The 18,598-nt window shown below is 47.2% G+C and overlaps 1 protein-coding gene across 30 annotated transcripts in view; it reads left to right on the top strand.

Annotated features, from left to right (window-relative positions):
- Positions 1 to 18,598, top strand: part of ATXN1 (ataxin 1) — a 257,325-nt gene that overhangs the window by 235,282 nt on the left and 3,445 nt on the right. For 29 of the 30 annotated variants that reach the window (XM_040071661.1, XM_058419630.1, XM_040071593.1 and 26 more), the window contains 2 exons: positions 3,915 to 5,955; positions 13,359 to 18,472. In XM_040071661.1, coding sequence (XP_039927595.1) covers positions 4,075 to 5,955; positions 13,359 to 13,889 — 2,412 coding nt within the window. In that variant the 5' untranslated portion in view covers positions 3,915 to 4,074 and the 3' untranslated portion in view covers positions 13,890 to 18,472. Of the gene's footprint in view, positions 1 to 3,914; positions 5,956 to 13,358; positions 18,473 to 18,598 lie in introns of those variants that run through there. The other variant, XM_040073518.1, reaches the window with a different exon arrangement.

The following is an 18,598-nucleotide window of genomic DNA, read 5'->3' on the forward strand; positions in this document are numbered from 1 at the left end:
CAGTCCTGCGGGGTGGGACACAGCATGTGTCGCTGTGTTGGGACGTTTGCGTTGCTGGTTTTGCCTTTGCTGCAGTGAACTCCAGATAAATAAAGGAGGTCAGCATCTGAAGCTAAAACGCAATATCCTCTCCTGTGTTTTAAATTTATTAGATGAAATAAGTAGAAAAATTCTGTTTTGGGAAACATAGTGAGATTTAAAGTGCCTTGCAAAGAGATGCTGGAGTTTTGCATGAAAATGCACATCCTGAGCTCCAGTGAGCAATCCCTCTGGGACCAGAGCAAGCCCAGATGGTGACTCCTCCAAGTGATTATTTTTCTGCCTTAAGCCTTTCCAGGAATTTGTGTGTGGGCAGACTGCCAGTGGACACTGGCTGTCCAGACAGTTTAGCAATGTTCCATGTGTACTCACTGCCAGAGATACCAAAGTCCAGCTGCTCTCCCTGATCTCTTTGTCCCTTTTACCTTCCCAGCCATAATTGCACATGCCTGCACGCACGCACGCACTTGTGACACACACAGGAGCAAAAAAATCACCTGGTGTTTCCTAGTCGTTTGCATTTCTTACGAATTGTGATTGACAGCTCTAAAGTTAAAGAGAAAGGAAAGCTCCAGAGTCAGAAAAATGTCTTAAATAAAAATAAAAAATAATTTAAAAACCCACCACCACCACCCCCCAAAAATAAACCAAAAAACCAAACAACAACAACAACAAAACCCGCCAGACAACAAATAAAAAACTCCATGGCACATGGCAGAAGGCAGGCGTTCATCTTTCTAGGACAGCCAGCAAAAAAATGTTTAATCAGGTCTTGTACCTCTTGCCTTTGAGACACTGTTGTTTGGGTTATCTCCCTTTCATTGCTTCCCAAGCAAAATCAGTCCTGTCTTATCTTTACTGTTGTTGGCACTTGAATTATGCCAAAAAGTTACCATTTTACTTTTAGATCTTGAAGTAGAAGTAGGCTGTTTTATGCTGCATATTTGCAGTTTTTGCAAACCCAATCCTATGTCTGTTAAGACTTCAAAGTCTCACTGTAAAGTGCTTGGGCTTGGAAAAGTGAGGCGATATTCACTGCCCTATGGCTGTCTCATCCCTTGTCTCCATTAAATTTATTCATTTCTCCCATGTTCTCCAAGAGATCTTGGGCAGCCCTTCTGTTACTGGTAAAGATGAAGTCAGTTATCTGAAAGATTTACACCAAAAAAACCAAAATGCACGACCCAGAAGAGTTAGTATTTGGTATTTTTGAAGGATCTTAGCTTTGACATTGGCGGCCACCCAAACCTCAGTGGTTCAATGCTGTTTAGCAGAATAAAATCTTTGCTTCAGCTCCTGCATAATGAAACCCCATTTCACAGAGCTTCATTGTACTACTTTCGATGCAGAGAAGCTGAACCCAGATGCCTCAAACTTTTGGAACCACTGGTTTCAGGGAGCCTGGTTTACCCATCACAGCAAAAGAGCATGTCGCTATTCAATCCCATGTAGAAGTTCCCTGCTCTGTTGCAGGCAGAGAAGCCAGCCCTCTGCCTCTGCTCCCAGCTTTTCCCTGTGGGAGCGTATTTAAATTCTGGATTTGAAGCTCATGTTCCAGAAGAGATTGGAAGCCCAGCACAATCTCCCTGTGGCAAGGGAAGCAGGATGAGCACCCCATGCTGAGGACGTCCCCCTGAGCAGCTGCCTGGGCCAGGATCTGCTGACTTACCTACCCAAGCCGATTGCCTGGGGCAGAAGGCTACAGGGAGCTAAAGTTAACCAAGGATGACTGCGCAAATGTGAGCTCGGCAGTTTTATTTTTAGTCGAACCTAAAAAGAAAAATCTGTAAGTCATGTGTAATATAATAATTTTAGCTGTTGCCAAGACACGCTGAGCAACTGTTAGGAGGAGGGGAAGGCCCGTGCTGATCCAGCAGGGACCCTGTCTCCTGGCTGCCCTCGTCGTCGCAGTCGCGGTGCCGAGGTGATGGCGCTGACAGACCAGGGCAGGTCAGGATAGTGCCTGGGCTGCTGCACTCCGGGTGTCACCAGCCCTTGCACATCTGAAGCTGCCCTGAGTTTTTTCATCTGCCCTATCTCCTCAAAGCCAGGGAATCTACCCTGAAACAGTGCTTTACTCTCCTCCCCCAGCTCTAGCTATTGGTGTTTCATTACTGTTTATCAATATTTAAAGAATGGAATAATTAACTGAAGACTGATTGTATCAAACTATTAGAAGGTTTGGACTTTTTCTGCAGGCTTACAGCAGCTTGGAGGACCATAAACGTAAAGAGTGCTTTTAAAGATAGGTTTAATCTGAGTCTAGTGTGTCTTCAAAGTACTTCATACACATATAAACATCAGGCTTATTGTTCATTAGATGTGAGGCAGCAGGGAAAGAAATCCCCCAAAGGAGTATTACTTGCCATAAGATAAGTATCATTACTGCTGCTCAGCATTCCCTTTAAAGTAGGCTATATCCTATTTCCATCTTACTTCACGTCCACTCTTAATTCTTTCTCTCTATTCTTCTTACATGTAATGCATGCTTTTCTTGTTGAGCTGCCATTCATGCGACCTAGGTGTGCAGTTTCTCATCACCCATTCTTCCACACCTTTCAGAACGGCCAGAAATGCAGATGAGAGGTGGTGGCTGTACAGGGTCTGAGGAAAAGTTTCACTCTCCACAAAGGCTGATTAGGATAGGCAAGGTAGGTTTCAGGAAGAGAGTAAATGTGTTTTAGTCACAATATTTTCTTTAGCAGGTAATAAAGGAATTAGGAAGGCTTTGTTGCCTTTGGATGAAGTGATGCAGAGAAAGCAACGTACTTGCTCCAATAGCAAAATCAGCCCAATATAAAACTGTGAGTTTTTACAGCAGTGGGGCTCATGATTTGGATCAGGAAGCTCAAACAAGCTTTTCCAACCAGTTCTGGGCAGGTGTCTCCGAGGCTGAGGAGTTTGCTCAGTGTTCAGACCTGTGGCCACGGCCGTGAGTGTGGTACCCACAGCCTCTGTGGTGCAGCAGTGGCTGAGAAACAGTGCGGTTGGATCCTGCCAGAGATGGATATGGTGCCAGCACCTGGCTCTGGCCAACCTGCATGTGGCAGGGAGCTCCTCCCAGCAGAGTCCGGCCTGGACACCTGAATGTGAGACATCAGTAGCAGAGGGATTTCAAAGCACTGGGTCAAAAAACCCCCACCAGACATCAAAAACCTGGCTCAGATCCATCCCTGGCTCCGGGCTGCTGCTGTAAATAGCTCACGCGGCTGAGGTTCATTGCCAGACTGGGAGATGAGGCACACGTGTCCCTGTAATGAGCCGTAGTGTGGGGACAGGAGGCAGCTGCTGCCTCCACAGCCCTGCGTGGTGTCACGTGAAGTCACCCTGCTGGTGCCTCTGGGGTTCAGGGGCTTAGGAGTGACCCATCACCTTCCCTCTGCTCCGCCCACAGCGACTTGTTGCTAACACTATTTTGTGTGTGCCTGTGCCTCAAGGCTCCCTGCTTGCTCCCATGTTGTTTTAGGGCACGTTAGGGTGAAGGCAGTGTCATCATTGAAGGGGAAGAAGAGGTTGGAGGAACAAAGCAGGCACCGTAGAGACATGGCAGGTTTTTGTAGAGGGAGAAGAATGGGCCTCGGGAAATAATTGACTGCTGCTAAACATGCCAAGTTATGGCCAGGTTGTTTCTGATATGCCTAAATTTTTTAATGTTTTCCTGATGCATTAGCAGACATGCCCAGGATTTTTCTGCTGTTTACAGCACAGCTAGCTGTCAGCTGCTCCTTAATATGAATGGCAATGCCTGACCTTTTTTTTTTTTTTTTCCAAATGTCTTCTTCCTGTTTGCTGATTTGGGGTGTCTGCTTATTTGTTTTCATTTCTCATTGCTGATGATATGACTCCCATCTCCCTTGCCCACCCTTTCGTTTCAGAATCCAGAGGAGCTGTCGGAGGATCGTGCTCACAGGGAGATGATTCCTCATGAAGTCACTGGATCCCCTGCAGAAATCAAATGTGACTTTCCGTTTATCAGACTGAAATCAGAGCCAGCCAGACAGTGAAGCAAGCACAGTGGAGGGGGGACGGCGAAAGATGAAATCCAACCAAGAGCGGAGCAATGAATGCCTGCCACCTAAGAAGCGAGAAATCCCTGCCACCAGCCTGCCTTCAGAGGTGAAGCCGGTCCTGCCAAATGAAAACCACCGTGCAGATAACCTGGCATGGCTCCCCAGCACACCCAGCGGCCAGGGCGGCCTGGGGAGCCGGCACCGCTCCGGCGGCCCCTCCTCGGTGGAGGCTGGCTTGCAGCAGGGTTTGCACAAGTCACTGTCTGCAGGGCTGGACTATTCCCCGCCCAGCGCGCCCAGGTCCGTTCCAGCCTCTACCACTCTTCCCACGGTGTACTCGCCCGCCCTCTCCCAGTCAGGGACCCCTGTTTCCCCTGTGCAGTACACTCACCTGCAGCACACCTTCCAGTTTGTCGGGCCCCAGTACAGCGGATCGTACACCGGATTCATCCCCTCGCAGCTGATTTCCCCAACGGCCAATTCTGCGACCGGCGCCGTGGCGGCGGCCACAGCCGTTGCGACCACTCCATCCCAGCGCTCCCAGCTGGAGGCTTATTCCACTTTGCTGGCCAGCATGAGCGGCTTAAGCCAGCAGGGGCACAAAGTTGAGCCGCACCTGGTCAGGACACCTGGACTGATTGCTGCTGGGTCTCCTCCACCCACCCAGCAGAACCAGTATGTCCACATTTCCAGCTCTTCCCAGAGCACTGTCAGAAACGTCTCTCCTCCAACCATCCCGGTCCCCCTGCACCCACATCAGACAGTGATCCCTCACACCCTCACCCTCGGCCCTTCCTCCCAAGTGGTGGTGCAGTACACTGACTCGGGGGGCCACTTCGTCACCAGGGATCCCCCCAAGAAACCCGAGAGCAGCCGGCTGCAGGCGATGCAGGCCAAGGAGGTACTGAACGGCGAGATAGAGAAGAGCCGGAGGTACGGCATTTCGCCTTCTGCCGACATGGGTCTAGTCAAAGCAGGCAATAAACCAGCTCCCCATCATTATGAGACCAGGCACGTGGTGGTCCACCCGAGCCCCGCCGAATATGGCGTGCGGGATTCCTCAGGTGTCCGAGCCTCTGTCATGGTGGTCCCCAACAGCAGCACGCCCACGGCAGACATGGAGGTGCAGCAGGCCGCCAACCGTGAGACCTCTCCTTCAACCCTCAATGACAAGGGAAGTTTGCACTTAGGAAAGCCAACCCACCGGTCCTACGCCTTGTCTCCGCAGCAGGCTCTGGGCCACGAGGGGGTGAAGGCGGTGGCCACGCTGTCCCCTCACACTGTCATTCAGACCACCCACAGCGCCTCCGAGCAACTCCCCGTGGGGCTGCCGGCGACGGCTTTCTACACTGGGACCCAGCCGCCAGTGATTGGCTACCTGAGCGGCCAGCAGCAAGCCATCGGCTACCCCGGCAGCCTGCCGCAGCACCTGGTGATCCCGGGCACCCAGTCCCTGCTGATACCGGTCGGCAGCGCGGACGTCGAGCCGTCGGGAGTCACGCCTGCGATCGTCACATCGTCTCCTCAGTTTGCAGCAGTGCCTCACACGTTCGTCACCACCGCCGTCCCCAAGAGCGAGAACTTCAGCGCGGAGCCCCTCACCACCCAGCCCGCCTACCAGGCCACCATGGTGCAGGCGCAGATCCACCTGCCTGTGGTGCAGTCCATTGCCTCTCCTGCCGCCGCGCCCCCCACGCTGCCCCCTTACTTCATGAAGGGGTCGATCATCCAGCTGGCCAACGGGGAGCTGAAGAAAGTAGAGGACTTGAAAACAGAAGACTTCATACAGAGCGCGGAAATTAGCAACGACCTGAAAATAGACTCCAGCACTGTGGAGAGGATCGAAGACAGCCATAGCCCGGGCATCGCCGTCATACAGTTTGCGGTGGGGGAGCATCGAGCACAGGTAATGGCAATGCATGGTGGGCTCGGGGGCTTGGACTGGCACGCATGCTGTGGCCCCCCAGGGCACGTCGCAGCTCACTTGCTTTGGATCCACTCGGGCTTGGTCTTTCATCCATCTGTGATTCAAACTGTAGACCAGAAGTATCCCCCTGACTCTGCTTGGGGGAGCCATCAGGTCACACTGGTGATAAATGTAGACTCTTGGATATAAAATGGGTCTCTTTTATAACCAGAGAACTCACAGGCAGACTTATATGATTTTTTTGGGTTTTGATTAAAATACCAGATAATGTAAGGAGTATGAAAGGTTACATTATTCACTTTGATAGGTGATTTTTAAAAATCACACCAGAAGGATCGTGATAGAATCAGATCAAAACCTACCCTAAAGAGATAGGTAGGGCACAAGACAGTGAATTTCCATTGGCTTGAAAATTTGGAGGTGCCTGGGAGTGGTTCTCATGCACATAAGTTACTGAAACGCACTACAGAGTTTTACTGAGGCTTTGCTTGAACGTGGTTTTAACATTTCATGGCTCATGTAAATTTTGTGGTCAAGTGCAATTTGGAGGGAAAAAAACCATCTAGGTGTTAGGGCAGGCTGTGCTTCTGACCTTCGTTTCTCTGTTAGCAAAACAGGGAGAAAGCCTGTAACTTTCCATAGGTGTTTTTACGTTGAGAGTGAGTACATATCGATTTTAAAGCACTATCCTGATGCTGTCCATTTTCTGTGCGATTTAGATTCCGTTGGTTGATGCTGAAAAGTAAAGATGTACTGTGTAGCATTTGGCTTCCTAGAGGTACTCCGTTTAGGTAATCCTGTTGCAAATATTTTTGTTTTGGTGCGAGTGCTGTGAACTCCACCATCTGCACATCTGATGCTGCAGCCTGAGCGCTAGAGAAGCAGAATGGGAGAGAGGGAGAATGAGAGGAACTGGACACGGACACAGGTAGTAACACACCTCAGGCTGATGATTTGGAGGAGAAAAGCAAATGGTGACGGCACCGAGGAGCAGGTCACACAGAAAATTTCTTACGGTCTCAGCAGCTTGTGGCCTGTCCTTCCCCAGGTGCACATACGTGGTAAATCACTACATGTGACATGTCCTCCTTGTCAAGTCAAACAGGCAGATTCCCTGTGTGGGTTTGCTCGTGTATGTGCTTGCATCTGCACAGCTGGTTGAAGTCGAGCCTCTGGTGCTTTCAGTACAGAGACTCAATTTTTTTCCCCACTGCTTAACTTGGCTCATCTCAGGCATCATGGTTAGAGGAACTGTCCTTGGATCAGCACCAGTTACTATAATTCGCCATGGTGCCTTGAATAATGAGATTTCAAAACTATCAATCTCCACTGTGCAATTTTCATCTTGCTCACATTTCTGTGCCTGCAGCCAGGCCATCGGTGTGTGCACAGCAGAAGAGGTACAAATGAGCAGGTAGCGTTTGTGTCATGTCTCGGTCACAGCGCTGTCACGGCAGGCAAAGAGCTGCAGTCCTGGGAAGAGTTGCGCCTTGGCAGGGGGTGGAGTGCCATCCTCTGGCAGAAAGGGAGCGAGTCCGCGGCGGTACAGATCCAGGGCCTGGCACACGGGTCTCACCCAGCAAAGTGTCACCTTTCAGAGAAGCCTGTCGGCAGCGGGCTGAGATCATCGCAGCCGAAATACTCCCCAGCTGTGTTTCCCACCGGGGATGCTTCCAGAATGGAGGGCGAGTCACGTAGAGATATGATTAGAAACGGGGGTTTAATTTAGGTTTCCTGCAGATTCCAGGACTTGGGTCTCTTCCCAGATCAGCTGTGCCCCTGCATAGCAGGGACGACTGCCGGTTTTCCTTCGCCTTGGCGTGAGGGGAGAGAAAGAGAGAGAGAGAGAGAACACCTTAGCCTGCCGCGGCGCTCTGGAAGTATTCAGCCTTATTTGCGAGTGTGCAGCAGTCATTACTCCTTAGAAAATTGCCTGTGTGAAGAGGCTTAGTCTCCTTGCTGAAAGGGCAGTGCTCGGTCGTGCTGCTCTGAGCGCTGGCACGGTGGTGCGGCCGCACTGAAATGGAGCTCTTGACTCCGGAGTGCGGGGCGGCAGAGCCGCGTGTGTGGCGCAGCTCCACAAAGCGTTCCATTACAACTGAGTTTCACATGCGTACGTGCTTCTGCAAGGAGGGAGCTTTTCGAGTGGTACTGCCAAGGGAGTGTAACTTGTAAAGAGTAAGTGCCATACAAAAATAGTGTCGTTGTCATTAGCTTTGGCTCGCTTACTTACTCCTCCCAGGGATCTCTGGGAAGTCATTATAATATTGATGAATCTGTATTTTCAGGCTCTGTGCAAACATTAGCTAATTTTCTCACCAGCTGAGGGACAGAGGTAGGAGGTTATTTTCAGCGGAGCATATACCACTGTAATATAAACAGGGAGGCTACTGTTGTGTCGTGTCACTGCAAGCCCACAGCTGGCCCTCCCCAGCACAGCGCTTAGGCAGAAAGGGGTCATCTTCCCCCCTTTTCCAGTCCTCCAGTCACCTGGAAGATCCATCCCTCTTCCAGGTGTGGAAACCTAGAGGAAAACCAATGCACCTGAAGGCCTTAATAACTTAAATAGCTGAACTAACTGTCTTTATCCCTGGAGGGATGCTAGGTTTCCATCGCACAGCATCCTGGCTCTGCATTAAGAAGTCAAGTAAGTATCAGCTGGGCCAGAACCCAAAGTCCAGCTGCTATTCCTCTGCATTCAAGGTGCCTAGAAGACAATACCCATGGCTCTACATCTCTGTGGAATTCCACATATTATTTTTGTAATAAGAATTTCATCATTATTACCTGTCCATCCTTTTTGCTGCCAGGACACAGAAGCCAGTAATTCACCTCCCTTATTACTAAGGTCAAAGCACACAGGCTGTGCAATATAAGTTCTCTGAAATGCTCCATTTAAGTTCCTAATAATTTCTAAAGTATGGATTAAATGGGAAAGATGAGTATATAGTTCTTAATTTCCCCCTTTTTTAAAAAAACAACAAAACAAAACAAAAGCAAACAACGAAACCAAACCAGAATCATAACCACTTAGGAATGGGAAAGTCCCATTAGAGCTTGCAGTTAGTCGCCCTAACTAGTTTAGTTTAGTGCATGATTTTAGACCATCACCTAGTTTAGTTTTCCCCTTACACCTTCCAATGCACGCACAAATGGTTGCTTTTTCTTTGAGCTCCCCTTTTGATTATCTTTGTCACCATAACAGCCACAGAAAGAGATGCTGACTCAGTTCACTGCTGCAGATGGAGATCTCTCCCAGCCTTCCTCTCATGTGATCTCTATGTCCCCTGGTCACAGGACAGTAAGTCCTTTTGTCTCCCAAGTGACGGGTGGCTGTGGTCTGTCCTCACGTTACTGAGTTCTGGGAGTGCAGCAGATGACACAGCTCATGTGATAAAGGCAGCAGCCTGTGGTCTGTTGGACAAGAGGCGGCTTCTCTTGAGAAATTATGGGATTGCGTGACTGCAGAGAGCAGCATGCCCTGACGTTCTAGCCCTGCCTGCCTTTGCTATATTAACAGTGCACTGAATTGGGGTAGATGCAGCCCTGGGGCGGTGCCCAGTCAGACCACGTTCTGGAGAGTGGTTCTGTGGCACGGGGCGCTGCCTGCAGCCCCAGAAACCTCCTACAGGAAATCCACTCCTGGGAAGGCATCGCAGTGAGGGGGGAACATTAGAAGTCCTGAAGTTTCTGAATAGGGGAGGTTGTGTGGGAGCACGGCACTGCAGAGGCTTCCCTCTCTGAGGAGGAGAGCTTCTATTCTGTCAATCCATCCAGTTGTTTTTTGGGCCTGAGGAGCCTTTCAGCACCCACAGCAAGGCCTTCAGTGAAGAGCTCTGCTGCTTAATTGCACATTGTTTCCAGAACTGCTTCCTTCTCTTTGTTTCCAACCTGCCACTCCTAGTTTCATCACATTTTAATAGCATTATGGAGAAAAACACTTAATTGGAAAATGTATGTTTACATTTATTGAAATATTGTTCTCATGAGCCACTTTCATTAGGCACCTTTTGCTTTCATGCTTGTTATTTTGGTTGCAGCAGCGAGGCCCAAGACTAAAGTTACTGTGTTTCTAAATGATGGGAAGGGTGTTTCCTGGGCATCAGATCTGCCATCCCCTAGTATCTGTATTCCAGCTCCAGCTGGGGTTTCTTAAGCTGTCTTATGCCTGTCTTGCCTACTGAGTTTGGATGAGAAATAAAAATTACAAAGGGTTATAGAAAGTTGCAGATTCCAGCAGCTGCACTGAAGAGTTTTGGGTGTTTTCACTGGCCAGTGTTAACAAATAGAGATATAAATGTAGCTTGCAGTATGCTTTGAGAGGAACCAATATGTCTGTTTCTTACTTTATCCTCTTACTAGTAGGTATAAAAGTTCCAAATTTCCTTCTCTCCTATAATAATCGTGGCAAAATACTGGGGGGCAAGAGGGGAAAGCTTTTAAAATAAGGAGGTTTGTGTTTTAATGCAGTGCTCAGAAAAAAATTTGTCGGGGTGTTTTTACTTAATTTTCACACTTCAAAGGTCTTAAACTACTATTGTTTTTAGAGGATGGTTGCCCCAATTCCCTCCTTAGCTGAATCCAGAAGCAGACAGCTAAAACAGCCCTTGATAATCCATGAGGGAACCCATTTCAAATCAACAGTGTTACATGCACAGTGTGACTAGATCATGGACATTCCACATTCCACCATCTTTGGTTCATGATCACCACCACCAATTCTGGCATGTGTTTCAGTGATCAACCCTTCAGGCAAGTATTTTGGATGCTACATTTAAAAAAAAAAAAAAAAAAAGCGCACAGTGTGTGATGGAAGTGTGTTGACATCAAGAGGAACTTGTGTGTTGGTGAGCATGATGCACACAAGCGAGTACAATTCCCACAGATACAAATAGCTTTTGACAAGGATGTAAAAGTAGAAGAAGAAAGAAAGAAAAAAAAAAAAAAAAAAGTGGCAGGCAGGAAGAAAGAAAGAGGTGAGAAAAAGCAATATAAAGGAGAAGGCTATGTCTGTGATGATCCATGCCTGGAGACAGCCTACAGTTCTTGTGCAGACAACAGTTTCCATCTAAGTCCATGGGAGATGCTGGATACTCAGTACTTCTCCTGATTAGACTCCAGTTAAATTGAGATGCATATGTATGAAATAGGATCCCAAGCTCTGGGCAAATATTTCTGCAAATCCTGGTGCTGGAGTGTTTCTCTCCAGTGACATGAAGGGATGGGGCTTTCATGGTTACCTCACCCCACTTTCTTCAGAGCTTAAACCAGGGCTCAAGTCAGGTCCCTTTTCACTATTGCAGTGTGCGTAGTTTGACAGTTGGCAAGTAGCTCTGGTTGGAAAAGGTTTAGCATGACAAAACTTGATATAGTATCTTAGGCCTCCAAACTTCTCCTTTTGAAATTCCTTGTGCAGTGGCTGACTGTGTTGGGCATGTGGAGTGGCAGGATAATGGATGCAGTATTGCCCGCTGGCCTAGTTGCAGAAGTCCGTAGCATATATTTATAGACTCAATTAGTTTTTTTCCAACAGAATCAACCTTTTCATAAACAGCAGTTGGCTGCTAGCGCATGGCATGCACTTAGTCAGAGGCACCGTCAACATCCGGTGGGAATCGTTGGTTTCCTGGTTCTGGAGCATCTATCTCTGAGCTGTTGGACATTCCTGAGCAAGTGTTCTTGCCCAAAAGGGCTGTGGAGCTGGTGGGGTGTGAGGGGCACTACCAGGGGCCCTGCTTGCAGGGAGGGCAGCTGTCGGGGTGGCATTGCTAGCAGGGAAGGGGCCAGGGCTGCTGGGGGCAGTGCTTCCAGACTGTCCAGCCTCTTGTGTGAGACAGACGGTGCAACTTCATCCCAAGGTTCACATTTAATATTATGGACAAATGTGTTGGAACACTGGAGTGCAGTGTGCATCTCAAACTGCTCCTGTGTTGAAATGCAGTTTTAATGATGCAAAGCCATGCTGGGTGTGACAGCGTTACTCATCCCCAGAGCTGAGAGGTGGTTTCACAAGCCTGCTGTGATATTCCTTTTAAGTGAGTCCGTGGTCCTGGAGAGGGAAGACTCTCCAGGCAGCTGGTATAGTCCATGCCTGCTGAATGGCTCAGAAATGAGGTGAGCACATGTATTCAGGTGATATCCCACGCTTTTGCCCCACCAAGTAAGGGTTGCACCATCAGAGTGGGATCCTGCTCCCACACCTGAGAAGAGCTCCTGGAGGACATGAGGACCGTGGGAGCAGAGCAGTGGGTATCTGTCTTCAGCACAAGCCAGCCTCTTACAGTCGCAGACCTCACTGGTGTGACAGGCAGCAGTTAAAAACACGTGCCAAGTTTTGAAGGAGTATTAGTCAGAATTTCCTGCTCTCTTTGTAGTGTGCTGGGGAGCGGGGGAATCAGCCCCATGGGTTGAAAATCACATGAGTCCACCTCAAGTGTTTGAGCCTGCAGTGAGTGCTGGACTGCTACCACGTGCAAAGATAAGTGGGTATTTTATCATGTTTTTATCAGGTGTTTTATCGTATTGGGACCTCGAAGCCCAGCATTTGCAAGGTCAGGGAGCAGGGGGCACCTGTTATTAGTCTGTTCTGGCTGTGGCAGCTCCCTGTTAGATGGTTGGATAGAATTCCTAAGCAGATGTGTTTTTAAAGTGGGGTGAAGCAGGGGACGTAGTACAGAAAAGGAGACAGGCTGCAGCAACCGCAGGAGGTGGAGGGATGACCACCTCCCTGGGGAAGTGCAGGAGGTAAACTCTGCAGCAGAGTGGAAGACCGGGTGTGAGAAGGGAAAAAACTGGACTGGTGACAGACTGCTGCGGGGAAAGCAGGCTCTCACTTGCTGCTCTTATGGCTGCGACTCTGTACATGCTCATGGCCTTCCCCTGGCAATCAGAGTGTCTTCACCCTTTCATGCTGCTCAGTGAATGCTTTTTCGGAGAGAGGTGAGGATGACATTTCTGTGATCATTTAGGAGATCGTGTCAGAGCTGAGAACTTCTCTTGAGCCATCCTCTGGTTGAAAAGAGTCTTTAGATTTGAATTACAGGTTCTAGGTACCACAAGGGGATGGTTGCCAGACACCAAAGCAGTTCTCACTCTTACGCTTGTCTGAGTGGTGGGATAAAGGTAAAGCTTGATTCCCACTGAGGTTTGTGCTATGAAATACTGAGCTCAGAGAAAGTATGAACAGCTGGGTGACAAGGGCTGGCATGAAGTCTGGTGACCAATATTCTGATTTTGCAGAAGCTGAACATCGCCTTTGCAATTCCAGCTTTATCCCTGTTGCCTGTGCAAGCGTTGCACGTGTGTGAGGGCTCATGAAGTGATCTCATGCTCTCCCCTCTCTCTCCCTCTGTCTCCCTGTGTTGTCCCCTCTCTTTCTGCAGGTCAGCGTGGAAGTCTTGGTAGAATACCCTTTTTTTGTATTTGGACAAGGCTGGTCATCCTGCTGCCCCGAAAGAACCAGCCAGCTCTTTGATTTGCCATGCTCCAAACTCTCGGTGGGGGACGTCTGCATATCGCTCACGCTCAAGAATCTGAAGAATGGCTCTATTAAAAAGGGCCAGCCCATGGACTCAGCTAGTATCTTGCTGAAGCATTCAAAGAATGACAGTCTAGCTGGAAGTAGACACAGGTATGCGGAGCAGGAAAATGGGATTAATCAGGGAAGCGCACAGATGTTAGCTGAGAATGGTGAACTGAAGTTTCCGGACAAAATAGGATTGCCTGCAGCACCTTTGCTCACCAAAACAGAACCCAGCAAGCCCCCAGCAACGAGGAAGAGGAGGTGGTCAGCCCCCGAGTCACGAAAACTAGAGAAATCAGAAGAGGAGCCACCTTTGACTCTTCCCAAGCCTTCTTTTATTCCTCAGGAGGTTAAGATTTGCATTGAAGGTCGATCCAACGTAGGAAAGTAAAAGTTGTTTGGGGAAAGGAAATTAGGCTATCCCTTGTCATTTTTATCCAGATTACTGTACTGTAGACTAAATAACCCAGTATTTACATGTTATCATCTTATTTTAGGTTTATGTTATAACCTTGTTGTTATAGTTGCAGCTGGTATTATGCAGGAGACTGGTGCATATGTTTTTCCACAAGTGTTTGTCAGTGACTAGGTTTATCGAGAGCTACAGAAGGGGCAGTATCTGCTTCACACACCCTTAGTGGAAATGAATGTGTTGTCATGGCTCCTGTTTTCTAACACCTTGTGTAGGACAGGGTCCAGCTGTGATTTTGTTTCCTTCTCATTGCTTTTCTTTTTTTTTTTTTTTTTTTTTTTGCGTGTGTGTTTGTTTTGTTTTTTTGGTTCCTGTTCTAGGTTTTTAGGGGGGAGGTGAGGAGAAGGGAACTGTAGCAGAGGTGTGTATCAAACGTGGGGGGTGTGGGTGTGTGTGTGTGTGTGCGTGCGTGTGCGTGCGTGCCAGCCCCCTGGGCGGGACAGCCGCTCTCTGGTGGGTTGATGATGAGGTTTCCTCACCCCAGGTGGATGCTGAGGACACAACTCTTGGGTGTGTTACTGAAAAGGATCAGACAGTCTCTGATGTTTTCAACAACAAGCCAACTCTTACTCGAGGCTCTACTATACATATATATATATATATATATATATTTTTGTGTGTGTGTATATGTATATATATATTTTCCCCCATGGGGTCTGACTGCACTGATTTTTATTCCTAAAGCAAACTGCCACACCACATTTCCTTTCTGCTTGCTAGTGCAGTTCCATTGCCTGGAGTCGGCGACGGCGAGGCTGTAGGGACGCTCGCGCCGGTGGCCCTGCAGGGTTTCCCTCGACGGCGGTGGGGGTGGGTGCGTGCGTGTGGCGTGGGTGTGCGTGGGTGTGCAAGGAGGCCTCTGGCTCTGCGGATGCGCCTGGCTCAGGCTCACTCCTGTTTCTGTGCAGTGTTAGACAAATCGACCGGGTTACGCCATTGACATTTGCTTCCACAAGGTAGACGCAGACTGCCCCTTTGAGATCACAGGCATCCATCGTTTGCAGTTAGGTTGCAAATCTTTGTCTTTAACTCTAGTACTGGTTTTAGTTCATGGTTATGGACAACTGGTGCCACTTCTTTCAAATTGCGGTGTGTGACACAGGAATCCGCTGTTGAAGATGAACCTAGAATGTCTTTAAGCACTTAAAATGCTGTTCACACTTTATTGCTGAGCATCCTGGTCTAACACTCAGTACGTACTGTATATCACTTTAATCTGCTCGGAAAGCAACAACAACAAACAAACGAATCTCTTCAACACTGTAACTACATGCAACTGTGTAAAGTTTTTCTCACAGGCAAGATGCTGAAAGTTTTAATGTGGTTTCAAAGGGATGAATGTGAATTATTGAACTAGTATGTGACAGTCATTGTCCACAAAGGACTACTTAATAGGAGGCACTTTTTAAACTTTAATGCTTGAGAAAGAGTTAAAGGCATATGTGAGCTGACATAATAAAAAAAATACAAGAGAAAGGCAAAAGGAAAGAGGAAAAAAAAAATCATTGTCCAGTGTTTTTGAAAAAGATGGACTTTAAAGAATCTTGCAATTTGCACATCTTGAGTTTATCATTTGTGTGGTATTCCTGCAGTTTTTACCTAATAATGTTGTGGGGTGGGGGGGTCTGAAAGAGCATAAACAAATGTAGCAATTACTCACTAACCTGCCTACGCTCTAGGCCATTTCATAGGGTTACGTTCCTTTTCAGAATTCATTTTCGGTCTTTCTACCGTATCGGCCACACAGAACCAGGTCCTACCGGGACACCTCTGAGAATTTTTCTTCAGACTTGCTGAGAGAGTTTTCCAGAAAAAAAACCCAGTTCTATAAGTAAGCAAGGTGTTTGTTTGTTTTGAAAACAAACCGATTGTTATTTTTATTATTATTATTGTTATTTGTTATTTTAATTTCATCGTTTTCCTTTGGAAAGGCGACATTTCAAGAGTTTGGTACAAACCAAGTAGGAGCGGGGGGATTCACGCGTTCAGTCTTTTCTTTCCCCAGGTAGGGCTGGATTCTCTGAGGTGCTGTGCACCCAGCCTCCTGCACGAGCCTTGGGGAGGCGCGAGTGTGAAGTATGCCGGGGCTGAGTGCTAGAGCCTGTCGCTGCCTCTTTAAAGATCCCAGCGGGATTTCAGTGGGATCGTGCTCAGGCTCCCCGTGAGCAAGCGTTTGTGTCGTCGTTTTTGGTTGGCGAGTTCACATCCTTCAGGTAGTTTTGAAGAAGCTGTACTCACAAGGGAGAACAGGAAATCAAAGTCTGTCATTAGAAACACAGAAACCTAAAGTGAACAAATTTATTTAAAGTCTTGTTTTCCCTCTCCCCTGAAATACAGTGCTTTTCTTTAAGAGAAGAAATGTTAACCCCAAACCCCATCTTTGACTCTCGTTACTTGTTACTTGAAATTTAGCTCACACCAGACCTAATTGTTTTTATACCATATTCTGGGGTGCACCAAAAAGTTGAAATATGTTTAAAATAGCTTGAAACTTTTTTTGAATTTCCTTGAATTTTATTAACCTCTCAGCAGGCTACCAAATAGCTGAGTGGGTTTCTTCTCACAATCACACAGCTTAGTTAGTGCTTATTTGTTAATATTTCTGCTCAGAGAAATTGCTTAATCTTCCATATACTCTGCTCAGGGCACTTGCAATTTATTGTTTCGTTTTGTTTCTTGTTTGTTTTTTTTTAAGCTTTGATGGTAAAGGAATAGAAAGAATTACAGATTTTAGTTCACAGTCGTACCACTATTTCTGTACTTCATGTGTACTTGGAAAAAAAGAAATCTCAAATAAAACCATACACATACACATTTGTGGTTAATAAGGAAGCAGGGGCTATTAAACTGACTGGATCTATTCAACTAACACTAAAAAAATAAAAAAATAATAATAATAAAAAATACATTTGGAGCAATAGGAATGTATTAGTTCTGTGCTTGTATTTCAGACTGAGGAATTCTGAAATAACTGGTTCTTTCCAAACAATTGTCCCCTTCCATGCTTTAGCTTTTGTAGGATGTGCAATACTTTATGTGCCAACTTAGACTCACCTGTGCGGTGTTAGCTAAATCTCATACCCACTTCTGATTTCCCCTGGTTTTGTCTCTTTCGAATTCTTTCTTTTTACCTTTCTCCCTGCCTCCCTACCTCCATTAATAAGCCCCTCCCTGTCCTCCCCCCTCCAAAAAACCCACTCCATATTAAGGGTGGAATATCCCTTGCCCCAGGAAACATGAAGCCTTTTTGTATTTGTTGTTTAAAGAGATCCAGGAAGAAAAAAAAAAGCAAAAAAAAGAGATGTATTAATGTCTACATGGCATCCAGGCAGAGGGTGGCACTCTGCCATATGGCCGGGTGCCCCCTTCTGCCTGGACACACGCACACAGGAGCTGGCTTCCACTGGGGCCAAGTCCTTGCAAGGCGGGGCTTTGCCTCTCCCTCTGGCACTGAGCATCCCTTGCAGTGCAGCCCCAGGCCCGGGAGTGCCATCGATCCCAGGGCAGGTGCAAAACACCGCTCACAAGCACAGGGATGCTGAGGTGAAGCCAAAGGAGGAGACTCAGCCTCTGCTCTGCGTGGCAGCCACTTTGCAATAGTAACTAACAGCAGTTTTCTTTTTGTCTGTTTGTTTCTTACCTTTTGTAGCAGGCCTCTTTAGTTTACAACAAAATGCATACAATCACCAAGAAATTAGTCAGGGCAAATAAAAATAAAACAAAAACCTCTTTATAGGGATTTCTAAAAAAAAAAAAAAGATCTATTTGTCTGTCTGTCTATCTATCTATCTATCTATCTATCTATCTATCTATCTATCTATCTGTCATCTATCTATCTATATATCTATATATATAAAGTGACTGTTCCTTATAGTGTTTAACTTTGGCATTGTTTCAGTTTGTCTGGGCCACATCATGGGGAATTTGAGTTTGATGTCACTTACCTCGAGTCCTCTGGTCGAGACCCGAATCGGAGTCGCTGTTGACCTATTTTACCATTTTGTACCTTGCCCTTAGGCTTGCTTTCCCTCAAAGATGCAGACCTCGGGAGGAGGGGAGGGACACACGTTCCTTTTTCCATTCCTTTAATTCCTTCGTCCCACCGTCACTTCATTCGACCTGTCGTTCCCGTCATTTTCTCAGCATGGGAAAGTGACATCACTACTCTTGTTTCCCTTAAATCAAGGAACATTTAGAAACCTTTCACACCTTTTACTCAGGGATGGGGCTGGCGTATGTGTGGTACACTGATGTGACCAGAAGCAGCACTTTTACTGCTCCGGAGTAGGGATGTACAATGTTACAGATAAGTTTGGATTTCCTGCATCTCATGGTTTAAACTTTGTAGATCTCACTTAGATTGCAATACAAAAGCAGCAGGCTCAGCATGAACTGTAGCTGTTGGTTATCATGAAAATACACTCTCTGCAGAGATATAACTTCAAAGTGTGTTGCCAGTAGTAAAAAGGAAATGGTGAAATTCTGTTAATTCTTGCAACTGCTTAAAAAAGAAAAAAAAAAAAAAAAAACCACCCTGTGTCAAGGAGGGTGAATTCTCAATCTTTTTAAACACTAATAGTGTTGTTTCAGAGTGGCTCTTGGTGCAATGCTCTGTGTGTCATGGGACC

The sequence above is a fragment of the Hirundo rustica genome, chromosome 1 (genome assembly GCF_015227805.2).
Source record: "Hirundo rustica isolate bHirRus1 chromosome 1, bHirRus1.pri.v3, whole genome shotgun sequence".
In the NCBI taxonomy this organism is placed as follows: Eukaryota; Metazoa; Chordata; class Aves; order Passeriformes; family Hirundinidae; genus Hirundo; species Hirundo rustica.